At 36.2% G+C, this 15,948-nt stretch overlaps 1 protein-coding gene across 1 annotated transcript in view; it reads left to right on the forward strand.

The window, feature by feature from the left end:
* LOC112052605 (uncharacterized) overlaps positions 1 to 14,168 on the forward strand; it is a 67,135-nt gene extending 52,967 nt beyond the window's left edge. The window contains exons 5-7 of the mRNA XM_052883444.1: positions 2,574 to 2,693; positions 5,932 to 6,079; positions 9,449 to 14,168. Of these exons, the coding sequence (XP_052739404.1) occupies positions 2,574 to 2,693; positions 5,932 to 6,079; positions 9,449 to 9,531 (351 nt within the window). The 3' untranslated portion in view covers positions 9,532 to 14,168. The remainder of the gene's footprint in view (positions 1 to 2,573; positions 2,694 to 5,931; positions 6,080 to 9,448) is intronic.
* Positions 14,169 to 15,948: the final 1,780 nt, after the last annotated feature.

The following is a 15,948-nucleotide window of genomic DNA, read 5'->3' on the forward strand; positions in this document are numbered from 1 at the left end:
AGTTTTATGTTTTTTTTTTATTTGTCGCCAATTAAATTCGGGGACAGGCAAAGATCGTTGACCATATAGCCTGTTCAGACGTCAATGAAGTTCTAGGGGAAAACTTTTATGCAAAAAGTAAAGTAATTATAAAAAAATGCTACGGCCATGTGAATTTCAAAACAGCCAGTGTAAATTTAACGCAAACTTCTTAATCGGAATAAGCCGCAACAATAACGTGCGAATAATTGAGTTCCCTAAATAAAATTTGAAAAGTCGACATTAATTGGCGGGATACAAATTTGTTACATAACAGTGACGGAGTTTAAAAAAAATAGATAATGATTAAAAAATATAATGACAATTAATTTTAAATATTATATATTATATATATAGTATTTAATATAAAAAAAAATCTAAACTGAATTTTGTCTAAAGTTATTTCCGAACGACTATTTGCCGTCTCATTTCTTCTCGCGCTTTCTCTCTTTCTCTCTCCCCAAGATGGTGGATTAAACAAGATGTTTTTAAGGTGCATAGTGCTATCTATAGGTTTATTTTAAAAACCATACAAATGTGAACCAGTAATTTTATATTGCAATAAGCAATATAAGTATTCCACCAAAGGAAAAGTGAATTCTATAAGTGGTTCTTCGAGTAGGATGTAACGAGATTTTTACGTAAGTCATTCTCCTTAGAGAGAGCCGCCTAGCGGGGAGTAGTCACAACGTCGGTAAAGCAGTCGTCCAATTTGACGACTGCTTTACCGACGTTCCAAGAGCGGGCCAAATAAATAGACAATAATTATAATTTCCTCCTAATCGAAATGAAATTTCCTCATATTCGAAATGAAAAGTAGAGTGTTTAACACGGGTAAAAGAATCAATTCCTACTCGGACTATAGTCTAAATACCTCGGGAATTGATTCTTTCCACCCTCGGTTAACAATCTACTATTTTTCATCTGTTACCTTTTCACGCCTAAACTGGATGGGTATAGAGATAAATTTTACTGCTTTTATCCTATTCTGGAAAAATCCATGTCTCTCGCGGGGTTTGTACAAATCAGAATTTGCGTGCGTCCGCTAAAAGCAAAACAAAACAATTATTATGAACTTTCACAAAGTAATGGCTGCTCTAATATATTTGATGTTTCTGTGTAAATATATGTGATGTGCGTGTTTTTTTAGTGAGTACTTGTTGGCTTACTTCACCTGTTAATTTTTATCTTGTACTAGCTGACGCTGCGCGGTTTCACCTGCGTGGTTCCCCTTCCCGTAGGAAAACGGGGATAATATATAGCCTATAGCCTTCCTCGATAAATGGGCTATCTAACACTGAAATAATTTTTCAAATCGGACCAGTAGTTCCTGAGATTAGCGCGTTCAATCAATCAAACAAACAAACAAACTCTTCTGCTTTATAATATTAGTACAGATTGTATTAGGAATACGGCAATAGTACAACGGCTGGAGATCAAACCTAAGAACTCTTGGTGTTGAATCTGGTCTCTCAATCTTGCAACCATCGAAAACATCACCATTTTTTAAACGCGTTAAAATTTGTGCATAAACGAATTAAGACACACATTCGCTTTTCGCCTCTTGGGAATTAGTTATGCTAATTTGTTTTCAACTTAACTTCTATACCAGCAATGCCAACAATATTATGATAGTAATAAGACAGTTCGTCGCTCCTCGTCAGGTGAACACTATTGAGAGTTTTGTGGATATTACCTACTTGTGCCATCGCTGTCGGAACCGTAAAGTGTCGCATTAGCATATTTTTGGCATCCTCAAGACAGCCATTTCACAGTTTTGGAGCTTTCCAAATGTCAAACCAAATTAGGTTGATGTCTTGAAGTGGATACGTCTTTAAAATTGCTTCCATAATGGGGTGTCATTCTAAAAAACTTTGTACAAAAATCGGGGAATACAGTTTGGTATTGTAGCAACGTAACTATCATATCTATCCAAAATGTAATTACACCATTGGAAAGCTAAAAAATCAAAGAATTTTAAATGCTAAATTAAAACTATAATAATAATTCATAAGCATTGGAGAGGAAAGCGCTGATAATTTGTAGTCATTTTGTCGGTTTCCGAAATGTCCAGTAAGTATAGCTATTGACTCGGAGAAGCTACAATCAAACGGTTTCAATCGGTAATAAGAAATTAGTTAGACCAAAATAAGAGATTAGTTTTATTAAAATATTAACACGTTAACAGCGTAAAGATGAACAGCCCTAGTTGAAATATTGCTGCTTACAACGTTTTTTGGCTCTGGTGAACACTTTCGTTTTTGTGGATGACTACAAATTTGCTTTCTGCCGTCAATGTAGACTTTACTTTATCACTTTTCTTTATTTTTGATGAGCCAAATGTAATTAGACTGCTTTTAATATTTCAGGCAAGATAAAAAGCATTAATTTTACAAAACTCATATCTCCTCCGCTAAAGCACTATTAGTCGAGAAACCTTATAATGAAAAACAGAAAACGGTCGTAGTGATTATGTGTTTCCAATAAAATAATGCAGGAATTTATCGGCTATACAGTTTTACCCGTGCACTAAAGCGCCTTTTTATTGTCAATAGGCACTTTCACAACACGTGTGGCACAGGGTGGGAGGAGGCGAGAATGGAAGCTTATGGACCGCGTACAGCACTATACAGTTCGTAGTGCAAAAACAGCACTTTATCAGAGGAAAAATAAAGGTGAGTTAGTGTATAATGCCTTTATGATGTTTGCACTCCGTGAAATGGTTTTATAGCGCATTAAGCTAAAGTTTTATTTGAACTACTGTTGTTGTTTCTTTTTTTTTTAGAACTTTTTGTTTTTTTTTTATATGTATCGTTTATTGTTCCGTTTTGCGAATTTTGTACGAACATTCGTGGTATTTTTTTTAACTAATTTAATACAAGCGGATAGAATAAAGCAGATTTGACTTTTCCGATTTGATCTTAAGTGGAAAACCATCCAGAGAGGTCAGAAGGACAACAGAAGTTTACAAACTGGCGTTTTACAGTGCGTCGCAATGTGGTTCGACAGTGGTTTTACTTCTCGTTTCTTTAGTTCTTCGTGACTTAGAAGATGATATTGTCGAAGGTCAAGTTGGAACGGGATATTGCTTCTAAGTCCAGAAATTTCGTGTTTCTCGACTGTCGTGGAGAAATCAATAGATTAAAAATAAAGAGATTGGAAATAAAGAGATTAGAGTAGAGATACTAACTTATTATCCTCTTTGACGTAAGATGCAGAATCTGACTCAGCAGCAGTATCGAAATTTTGAAAAACCACGACGGGCGTCAGTGAAGGAAATTCATCCTTAAAATACTCTTTTACGAGTAATTCGTTCATTTCTGCAGATTTCACCAAGTAATTTTGGTAATTTTTGGCAAGGTTATTTGGTTCTATGTTAAAAAACGAAAGACCCAGAATAAGGAATTAAATTTCCTATAATACAAAAATTGTTTTATATTTTTTGTGACTTGTATATTTTGCCCACTAGAGTTAAAAACTATTTCCATTGCCTTTTTTAATACGGTGGCAAAATATCAGGTATTCAAAACGACAAATGATACGACTAGGTAAAAATATTATGAAGTTTTTAGCTTTCTTCTGATTTAAAAAAATATCTTTTTTATAAGTTTCAGTTCGTTGTCCTCGCTACAACTCAAACATGTCTTACCCAGTAATGATTGGTGGTTTAAGATAAAAGAGAAACAAAAAAAAGCCCAAGCATGGTTGCTTGGCCTAAACCCCTTAAAATAAAATTGGATAATTTTGTAGAGGAATTACCACTTTGGAAGATGATACAAAAGTCCACCAAATTAGCTAGTTATGAGATATTTATGAGACGGATGAATATGAGAACCGGCGGTACAAGTGACCCAAAATAAGCGAAGCTGAATACAAAGCTGAGGTTGTACAAATATAAATTATGCCGTTTCATTTCATCTGCTCATTTCCGCGATTGTAAATGAATGTCGTTACGAAAAATAATGTTATTACAACGTTCGTTTGCTTTATGGATCTGGTTAGAGCCTTTGTGTTTTGCGTTTATTTTATTCATTAGTCTGTGTAGTTTCAGACAAATAATAATTGACTCGTATACTTGTTTGTCTACCTCTTCAAGGAAGTCTATTTATTGCTAGTGATGGCCTATGGATCTCAGGTATCGTCGCTAACTACGGGTCTCCTAAGGCTAAGCCCTCATTCGCTTAACGTCTAAAAAATTGTGCAATTTCAATTTTGGGCATTGGAAATAGACCATTTAATTTCATACTCTCGTGCAAATGAGGGCTTAGAGTTACTCAGTTGTCGATGAAGCAAACTATTCTCGTTTTTCTGCGTGATAGATAGATAGATAGATATGAGGAGATCCGCAGACAAACCAGGGTTATCGTTATGGTACAACGAGTTGCAAAGCTGTAGTGGCATTCGGCGGGTCATATGATTCGAAGAGTCGATGGTTGGGGTTCCAAGTTACAGGGAAACACTTATTGCTGGTGACTCAAGCACATGTAGTTCCAGAGTCCCTACGAGAGGCGTATCCAGCAGTGACTTATTTTATTTTATTTATTTATTAAAAATAAATTACAAAACATAAAAAGGTAAATTAAACGGACAACCACAAAAATCAAAGATTTGACCTTGGTATCCATCTGCAACTAAGCTTAAAAATAACTTTAAGTATAATAATATTTTCTTAAAAATAACTTTAACAATAATATAGCATTAAGACAAATTTGTTACATTTTAGACTAAATTAAATTAATGACTAAATAAAATTAAATGTACTTAATGTTTTATGTGAAATTCATAGGTATATAACCTATAAATTTGACATGAAATACTGTTTTAATTTTTTTTTATATTAATCTCGTTTACTGCATTGATGACTGACTGACTGATGATGACGAGCTGGAACTAAAATATGCTTCTGAGCATATTTTACGAGATGAACCTTATAATATGCTAAAGACAGGCAACATTTCAGCGAAACTCCAAAGTTTGCAATTTCGTGTTAGACAACGCTTCGTTACCTATGAACCTTTCAAGAACTAGTTACGGCACTTATCGCACTATAGGAACTAAAGATGTTTAGTCTATTGTTGTATAGTTTTTAAAGATATAATCTCCATTCACCAACATTATTAGTTTTTGGCGTTAATAATCACCATTAGGTATAAACAAGTAAGGTAACTTACATCATAAAAGATAAAAAAAAATTGCCAATGAATTACTGTAAATAGACGAGTTATAAAATAGGTCGTAATTCACCAAATACAATATATTTGACTTTGACTCTATCTAGTATGTTACTGTCTCAGTCCGGTGTAGATTACGAGGGCCCCGCACCAGGAGTTCGGGCTATGTTCAGACTATGTTCGGACTATGTTCGGTCTATTTATCATTCCAAGAAATTATTTGTATTCTTTTTTATCCCGCAGTTGGAAACTCTCGTGTCGGAGGAGTTTATATCCACTTTCTATAAGGATTTGCTCTGTGTTGGGCTGGTAGATCCGCAATAGCACAGTGGATATGACCTCTGCCTCCGATTCCGGAGGCGTAGGTCCAAATCCGGTCCGGGGCATGCACCAATCTTTCCGTTATGTGCATTTTCAGAAATTAAATATCTCGTGTCTGTAACGGTGAAGGAAAATCATCCCGAGGAAACTTACCTGAGAATTTTCTTAATTCTCTGCGTGTGTGAAGTCTGCCAGTCCGCATTGGGCCAGTGTGGTGGACTATTGGCCTAACCCCTTTCATTCTGAAATACTCCAGTATGGGTTGTTAACGATGAAGATGCTTGAAAGCTTGCTGGCAGCAATGTGGTAGATCTTCGGACGATGAGCGCTTGCTCAAAGCAAAGCTTGCTGGCAACAATGTGGTAGATCTTCGAGTATTCTCCATATCCTCCACCTATAATGATGATGATGTTGTATGCAGATCCGCTGTTCGGCGTACATCTACTCGATATACTTCAGGAGTCACGAGCAAGTGGCGGACGAGGAGCGCGTCGTGCGTCCCACCATCACGCCGCTGCCGGAGACACGAGAGGCCATGGTGTTCCCTATACACCGCGTGTCAGATAACAGTAAGCAAAACTTAATATTACCTCAATTATTTTTTCCAAATACTTGGAATTTAATTAAGTATCCTTGTAACCTCAAGGTTTCTAGGCGATGTGACGCTAGTTGACGTGAGTTATTGGATAAGGTTTACAATTTTTTATTTCAGGTTGGTATAATAGCATGCAAACTTTTTGACGTTTTGGAACAGCGTGCGTAACCTAAAAAAAGTAGGGGTGCGGCTCAGACCAATTACAAAAGGACCGCTATCGCTAACCCTCTGTCAAAGATCAAGAATCAATGATTTAACGCGTTCATAAAATCTATTTCTGTGTTGTAATCGTTTTCGTCGTGTTAAAAGTTCCTACAAATTCCGGTTTGTTTAGTTGAATGGCATAAAAAACTGTCAGTAAGTTGTAGTTGTATTTCTGGCTTAATTATAGTAATAAAAACATTATTTAAAAAGAATCGATTCGTCTGACAGAACAGCACACATCGATCAAGTAGGGGAGAGCGGGGCTGAACGTGCCGATTTTGACAAATCCTCATATAATTCGAATAATATAAGTACTATGTCTAAAAGTAGTGGTTCATCCTAAGCCAAATTTAGTCTCGAATACGAATTTACTGTCAGATCCACATTTTTAATATTTTTTGAAAAAAAAAGTGATTTTTGTATGCTGCGGCGGCAAGGCACTACCAGCCCCACGTTGGGGCAAGTTGTGCCGTAGCCGAGGTCGGTTGTGCCGTCTATATGCTAGGTGTTTTACATGAATGAAAATTAATATAGAATTTAAAAGACATACATTTTTAATAATATTATGTTTATTTGTTATACTTTATACTATAAATCAACAGTCTTTAAGCTTAATTAAACTTTTAACAAAAAGAAACAAAATAGATCAAAGCTAGTTTTTCTCTAGATCAGAATTATCAGCAATATAGCATTTTCTCCAGAGACAGAGTTAGAATAGGCATCACAACATATGATACAGTACATTTCTTGTTCGTTATCAGAACTGTCGTCATCTTGCAACACTCTTATCTTAGCAGGGTTCTTAGTTGGTATTTTTCTTCGTTTACCTTTTCCCCTTTCCTTTACCATTAATCTTCTTTGCAGTTCCACTTTCTTTCTTCTTTTTTTTAGCCTGTTCTAAGGCCAAAGCATTCTTCTCTGGAGTGTCCGTAAGAACAGCTGTCTTTCTTTTACGTCCTTTGTTATATCCATTTAATCGGGCTTTTACTAAAGCCTAAAGCACCTTTAAATGGACATAACAAAGGATTGTTATGTCCATTTAAAGGTGCTTTAGGCAGTAGTCTTATTAGCTCTGGTGATAAAGTTGCCGTTTTTTTTATCTCCTGTATTGTATCAGTTGATTGAGGAAGCTGAAAGCCGCAGCAAGGGATAGGCTCTTGATAGCACTGATGTGTGTCTCGTTTTTGATTACCTGATGTTTCACTTGTAATGTCAACGACTGCATCGATTTGTCCAGGAACATGCTGCAGTATTGATGGACTAGTCTCAACATCAACATTGCTCCAAAGATTTATCAAGATGTTCAGGAGTCCTTTCTCGATTGTTTGTAACGACAGGCAAGTTATCTGTACCTTGTAAAGGTCGATTATCTGGCTCCGGGCGATCAGTGACCAAAGACGGTGCAAAATCTTCGTCTGTAAATATGTTTGAATCATAGGACCAAATGCCAGTCTTTTTAAATGCGTTGCTTATATTGATAAGTGTTGCTTCCAACGGCTCTCCCGTTGGAAGCAACACTTATCAATATACGTATTTTACTATACCTGGTATTTCATAAATGCTCATAGTCTTTCCGGGATTAGTTCTTAGCCAGTTATTTTGTGCTTTAGAGCAGTATCTTTTAAAAGGGCCATTGACACCAACATCTAGAGGTTGGAGACGATGGGTGCAGTGGGGTGAGAATGATAATAATATAACAGAATTTCTTTTGGCCTTTTCAATTACATCAATATCAATGTGAGATGAATGATTGTCGAGGAGTAAAAGCACTGGCATTTCAGGACTAGGCGTAGTGTGTTTTATAAAATGATCCATATAGACTTAGGACTCTGCACTTGTCATCCAACCAGATTGATTGCCAGCTCCAATACTTTCAGGAGGACCGTCGCGAATAATTAACAAATCCTTATAATACGAACATCGGTGGAATTGAGTTTCCCAGAGCACTTACCGCTAACTCCACGGCGACTAGAGTTCCACGCTCTGCTAAAACAATAGCTCCTACTTGCTTTGTTCCTTTTTCAGCCAAAATTTTCTTCGTTTTCAGTACAGTTTGGACATAATGAAACAATAAAGGTAGCTTAGGGGTTGATTGTGCCGCGGCACAAGCCGCCCCACAAAAACGGCCCATTTTACCCCATTTATGAGAGTGTGATATTTTGTCTCACATATGAAAATCAATCTGCTGAAATCATTAAAAGTACTCTACATAATAAACTAGGATAAATAACAAACATTTTACTAAAACTCTCATATTAAAAGCACGAGAAATGCTAGCTTGCGACCAAAAAGTATCGAAACGAAAATATTTACTTACGTGGCGCTGGAGGACACTCACATGCACAGCCACTCAGTCCGCGTCGCTGACGCAACTAAAATGGTAGCCGCATGTGCGCGGCTGTTAGCAATTACGCGACACAATACGATCGTATATCTATCTCTTTCTGTTTTCGAAATATTCGCGTCGGCATTATTTACCCCCGGCACTTTCAGCCCCGCTCTCCCCTAATCGAATATTCTGTGTAAAAAGTGTAAGCGATAGGATTGTTAGTTTGTGTAATTAAATGTGTGTATTGCGAATCAAATTATAGTTGTGTGTAGTGTAAGGACACAGAATGTATTTTGATAGTAATTGTTTTAGATGTGTGAGTTTACCTCGTCCCCCTCAAGAAACGACCGACAATTTTGTTCCAAAATTTGGGTGCTATCCATCTCCATATCTAATTCCTCTATGGGGCGAGGGTATCACCCCGCACTTGACTTTATGTATGACTTGCGCGTAGCGACAGCAGTACCCGATTTGCGAGATGTCTTAAATATTGCTTCCGACTATACATTAAAAGTATGCTATTATATATTAAAAGTATAAGTAACAGTATCTGCGATTATTGCTTTCGAATATACAGTGACATCTTAGGGGGTCTGCGGCAGATAGCTCAGAAATGCGTTATAGGTAATAGGTACGTACTCCCACATACGGCACATTTATGAGGTCACAACCTTCGAAGTAAAATAATTAGATTTGTATATACATTCAAAAAAAATTATAAAAATGTTTGTTATTTCAGCGTCTATGTTTATAATGTAAAAAATAAAAGTGAAATAATATTGGGATCTCACAATAATATTTTATTTTCAGGCGGGACGACCGTCGAAGACAACGCCTCCACGAGATTTTTACAGTTAACGTTTCTAGTTTTAGTATATTACACAGTTAGGTAAATTAAATATCACTTCTAGATAGGCACTTACTACCTGACCATCATAAAGTGGTTGTTATACGCTATACCTCTATACCTCTCCCATACGATAGATATGACATAATAAAAAAACCGGCCAAGTGCGTGTGGACTTTTTAAAAATTTCGTCACTTTGTATGTCTGTCTGTTTGTCCGGGCTAATCTCTGAACGGCTAAACCGATTGTAAAGGGAACTTTAGTGGAAGATACCAGAGGTTATTAAGCAATACATATATAAGCTACTTTTTATCCCGGAAACATCTATAGATTTCGATCTCGTTGAAAAACAAAATTTCACGCGGACCTATCTATAAACCTATCTATAAAGTATCGTTAAAGTTCAATTAAGTAAAATAGCTAAAAAAGTTTTTTGGAAAGATATAATAGTCAGTGTAAAACGGGATGTGTAAGCTTGCATCGAATGACATTCAGAAAGTTAATTGAGGTCGTTCGTATTGAAGATTCGTTCGTATTGATTCGTATAGCAAAAGAAAATATACCGTTGTATTTTATTTTCTTACTTTTGAAATGAAAATAATTTAATAGTTTCTACAAATCATTGTATAGAGCGGTTATAATATTATATTTTTTTATGAGAAATATGGATTTCTTGAGTTGCATTGTGCAAGTACTTTGTGATGGTCAGACAGTAGTTATTAGATTATAATGAACGTTGTACTTATTACTAAACCAAGGATCCTGGTGTCTTTATGACTGATAAATTCTTCTCTATATTGTATTGTTGATACATTGTAGTTGTGCCAAGCCGAATTTATGTATTTCATTAAATGAAATACACCTTATCCGAAAATTATGTGTGGCTTTGTTTAGGAAGATAACACGACTGGGGCTTCACCATATCTCTTTTCAATGTACCATTACTCATGTTTTACCTCTTGTAGACACTATGTATGCGTGATTGGATTTCATGTAACATTGTTAATAATGTCTGAGCTCCTCACATACGCAAAAAGATTGTTAATATAATGTCGATAAAATAAGGTAAGGTTGCCTAAGAGCGGTTTCATACTAGCGTTTTATACACGCGTATTGAAGCGCACATGCTCAATTCGTACGAGTGTTGACGCGCTTCTAAGCTCGTATAAGTGCAAGCCGCGAGAGAGACCTCCCAAATATACTGACACGATACTATCGGTTGAAGCGAACACGCCAAAATATGACCGTTTACGCGAGTCCGGTTTTTGGAGCGCGCAATGTAGCGCGTGTGGAAGCGCGTATGCTGAATACGCGCAAAAAATACGCTAGTCTGAAATTACTCTAACAGTGCTCCCACAATAGTTAATAATACTGTCAATTTTATGGACAGATGTAGAGGTTTGCTCCTAAGGATTTAAGAAACTTAGGCGTTAGTCGTATTCGATATTATCGCAGTATCATTTTCTTTGCGGGTACGACTTCAGAAACCTTAACCTATTTTATTGACAATGTTATTATGTATTTGTAAGGTGGAGGATCCTAGACGATACTAGTAGCTCCGTAGTAATAAATATTCTGTAACTCCGCTGTTATTGCAACGCGTTTGAACGATTTTCTGTTATTCGAATTGTTGAAGTTTTTGAAAACGGGATATTGCTCCACTTTTCATTTGATCAAGTTGCTATTTGATCGAAACGCTACTGAATGGTTTTCAGCAATTGCAATAGTCTCACTAATTCCTGTGACGTATATCCGGTTTCGTGTAGCAAATAATAGGTGAAATGTCGCAGCGATCAAGTCTTAACACGTTCGCTGCGGAACGAGGTCGATTGACCTTGTAAACGTTACGAGGTCGATAAACCTCGTTCCGCACCACATAATGTTTTAGTACGAGGTCAAAAAACCTCGTTCCGCACCAGGGGAAAGTATCAGTGCCGCAGCGAACGGGCTAATATGGAAGCTAATATTGAGACTTGATATACTATTACTACTTTACTTTACCAATACGTATGTAAGTGATGAGAGTGTAGGTACAGACAAGATCATTTAGCTTGTACACTTGCTGTCTATCCTTCTACGGTAATTGTTATTGCCAAGCAAGTCAACTGAATGGCCTCTAATCTCTAGTGGGGACAGCTACACCTATACGTATCGTACATACCTATACCTTGGCTAGAAGAGCTACTAAATTGTTGTCTGTCGCTGCCGTCGTCCAAGCCATATGTAAATTATATTTACCTGGCATATCAACACATTCGCACAAAGCTTGTGTGCTTGAAACGAAAGATATAACGTCGTTCTGAAAATCCACTGAAAATAACATCATAATACAGGCATTGTGCTTGTAATGTCTAAATGAATATAATTTACAGACGCTTTTTGGTGCGATGTTACGTGAGGCTTCATACAATAGCATAAGCAGTGTGTTAATGTTGTAAAAATTACTTAGACGTGATGCTTTGGTAAAAGTTAAATTTTTTTTCTGTCATTTATTTTTTTGTCCTTTTTTAACAATGTTAAAAAAAACACTATTAAAATTTATAAAAAACATTCAACCCTACCACCGTTTAAGTGCCCAAGCAACCGGTGGTCAGGTCTTCAGAGTGAGGAACCTCCTCATAATATGCGCCTTCTCAAGAATCATTGCCTCTTTTATAACCAGCAAGATGGAGCAGGAAATGATGAGTGACTACGCAAGTAAGTAGCGCCACAGAAAACATACGTAGCGCTAGAATACGTAATAAGATATTTGCAGATTCACGCCATGCGAGTTCACAAATAAAGAAAGAAAGAAAGTTCTTTATTGTTAAGTAATGTCACACACATCACATAATTAAAATATAAAATACACGGTGTAATTGTCCACTCACAAACAGTGGAAGCAGTGTAACAAATTAGTTGTTTATTATTTAAATTTTGTTATTTGTTTATTCCATTATCATAAAAATTAAAAAAAATATATACCATATTCTTCTGAGGTTCTAAAATTTTTCCAAGCCCAAAGTTGCTTGGAGTAAATCTAAGTGGATTTGTATTATTGTATTTATATGTGGTGTAAAATTAAAGTGTACATAAATAAATATATTACGATTTCAATCACGCATAAAAGTTTGATCTAATTCGATTAAATTTTAGCACAATGAGAGCAAATCTTTGGTTCGAAAACAAACATTTTTATAGATATCAAAATTTGCTTGTATTCGAAAATTTGTAAATCAAAAATCTGCAAATCTAATTGAATTACAGATTTTTGTTCGTGTAATATGTAAATTTTTAATTGCTCAGCTAAGCTAAGTGTTTTGCCCTTGTAGAATCTGAAGTATGATCTCTCCCGAATCTTCGGTCAATGTTTGCGAGATCAACCATTGGCGTATCTAGGATTATTTTCTAGGGGGGGCCTGACCCCCGACATCAACTCTATTATTAGTATCATAATAGAATTCCATATCGGTAGCCCTACTAGCCTTATAAGTAACCCTAGGGTGGGCACAGGTCCATTCTAGGGTGGGCACGCCCCCCCCTCCCCTTTATATGCTTAATAGATCAACACAACGAGATCCTTCTTTCGTATTCTTGTTAAATAACAGGTTTTATTTATTCGACCCTTTTCATATTTTCAATGTGATTGTGCATAGGGAATGGATATCTTTGTTGGACTCAGCCGTTCTTTGATGTTTGATTTTACAATTTCAGGAACGTGAAGTCTACAAATTGAGTTGAAGTATATTTTTTACTTAATAAGTAGTTTTCGGCCAAATATTTTAAAATTTACGTGAGATTATTTTATACTTCATAATCGCCTGTGTTGTTATTAATCAAAATAGTAAAATCACTTTGATGAATTTATCAGAAAATCGCGTGTAAACTGCTGCAGGCTAACTCACTATATTTAATAACGTTTGACTTATGCTAGTTGACATATACGAAATTGAGATTCTATGTAAAGTGCGCGCTAGATAAGTCTGCGCGTGATTGGCGGCGCAATTTGTTGCCAGCTTTTGTGATCTCTTTTACCCGCCAAGAGATAGATAGAGATAGACTACAAGATGGCGGCACTTTTGATTAGTTCGATTCTGGGCACGCGCAAACTTATCGCGCACTCTAACAAATGTCATCCGGTGCCTAATGGTAGATGACATTTCTCAATTGATTAAGTTTATTTTAATAGGTTGATAATAAAGTACAAAATAGTGAATATGCCATAGTGAATATGCCATATTGAATATGCCATATTGAATATGAATATGGTGATGTGTGAATTCTGACGTCACATTTTAAAACAAACAAAACTACGACGCCCTGATTAAACAATGTCACAGCTAAAACATGTCACGTTCTCAGCCGTTTTAGTTCTTGTAAGCCACATAAAAAATATCACAATTATTGCGCAAAAAAATTCAATACATTTCAAATTTTTTATCGTTACAAGTACAACCTTTCAAAAAACCATGTAAAATTGACTGTATTGACTTTTAATGGGTCCTAAAAATATAAGAAGGGTCGAATTTACGTTTTATTTATACATGTAAGTGAGCGAATCTTTTTATACTCGTTGATTTATTCATTTTTGTAAACCATTATCTACTCAAAATACGGTTAAATATGTAATTCCTTTTTTAAATTATAGAACATGTTGTATAAATCGTGAATAAATAAATAATAGTCTGTAAATATTAAATGAAATAAAACGTTGTATTATAATCTTTGTTTTTTTTTTTAGTATTTAAACTAATTAATTGTCACCCACTGCTTGACGTTGGCGTAGATTTAGTCATTTTTAAACGTCCTACCGACAAAAACGTACCGCCAAGCGATTTAGCGTTCCGGTGCGACATCGTGTAGAAACTGAAAGGAGTGTGGATTTTCATCCTCCTCCTAACAAGTTAGCCCGCTTCCATCTTAGATTACATCATCACTTACTATCAGGTGAGATTGTAGTCAAGGGCTAACTTGTAAAGAATAATAAAAAAAAGTCCTTCGCAATCTGGAATACTTAGAGATCTATTTATTTTGTCAAGTTTGGTTAATCCGAAATAAAATAATAATGTATAATATACTAATAATGTAAAGAAGCTAAGTTTTTGGTATAGTAGGTGGTAATTTCTGGATCCACAAAACTGATTATGAAAAACCCTTACCACTGGAAAGCCACGTTATTTGTTAGTGTCATAAGCTATATTTTATTACCGTATTCTCAAGGGATCCGGAACTACGCGGGGAAACCGCAGGGTGTTGGCTAGTACTGAATAAACGAATTTCCTTTAATCTTTTCACGATGTAAATACAGGTCTTTCAAGCGTACCTACCTAACTATACGTTTGGTTCGATAAGAAAGTTTCTTTTAAGGCTCAGCCACATTAGCACGTGCTTTTGGATTTTATATTTGCCCAAACTGCACTGTACAGTTCTGTTCTGTATTGTATTGTAAAACGAGGAAGGTACTACTATAAGGTAAGATAGGGTAAAGGTATTTACAGGATGTTGGGTATTAGTAAGAATACTTTAAAAGAATAAGATTTATGTACTACTCTTGGATGTAAAAGTCTGGTCAATCTCACATTCTAAGATTAACCATGTACGTAGGAGATATTATAGTGCACAAGTGTGTGCACAAGCACAGGTGCATTCTCTTTTCCCTCCCTCTCATAGTCTGATAGGACATCAGACCGATACGACCTGTACGACCGATACGACCGATACGACCTGTACGATCAGGCGCATGACCGCCTGCTCTACGTGCTCTCTGAGGCTCGGGGGTGTACTAACAACGCCAACTACCCAACCCCAGGCTGTTATTACGATTTTTCTGGTAAGAAAAACTCCAATAAGATATTTTGTTTTGTTGGTCTCACCCGGGAATCGAAACCTGGAGCTCATTGTCCGTCGCTGAATTTGATAACCACGGGACCACATGAGGCAGTTCAAGTACTATATGTTTTCAAAAATACAAATATACGCCTCAGTAAGGGTAAAATAACTTCATCATTATCAACCTATCATATTCGGCTAACTGCTGAGCTCGAGTCTCCTCTCAGAATGAAAGGGGTTAGGCCAATAGTCCACCACGCTGGCCCAATGCAGAATGACAGACTGCACACACCTCACGATGTTTTTCATTCACCGTTTGAGACACGTGATATTTAATTTCTTAAAATGCACACAACTGATAAGTTGGAGGTGCATGCTCCAGACCGGATTCGAACCTACACCCTACGGAATCGGAGGCAGAGGTCATATAGAATGGGCTATAGCGGTTAAAATAACTTAACATTTCATATTTTGGTAATTGAGAGTGACTGCATCAACAATACGTTTTCAGTAAAACTGTACCGTAGCGATGTGACTGAACCCTATTCACACGAGATCTAGATTCGGTCTAAGTGTAAATTACTTTCTACTTTTATCTACATTGTATTTATGTTTTGTGTAAAAAGTTCAGGGGAACTACATGAGAAAATTTTGG

The sequence above is a fragment of the Bicyclus anynana genome, chromosome 9 (assembly GCF_947172395.1).
Source record: "Bicyclus anynana chromosome 9, ilBicAnyn1.1, whole genome shotgun sequence".
NCBI lineage: Eukaryota > Metazoa > Arthropoda > Insecta > Lepidoptera > Nymphalidae > Bicyclus > Bicyclus anynana.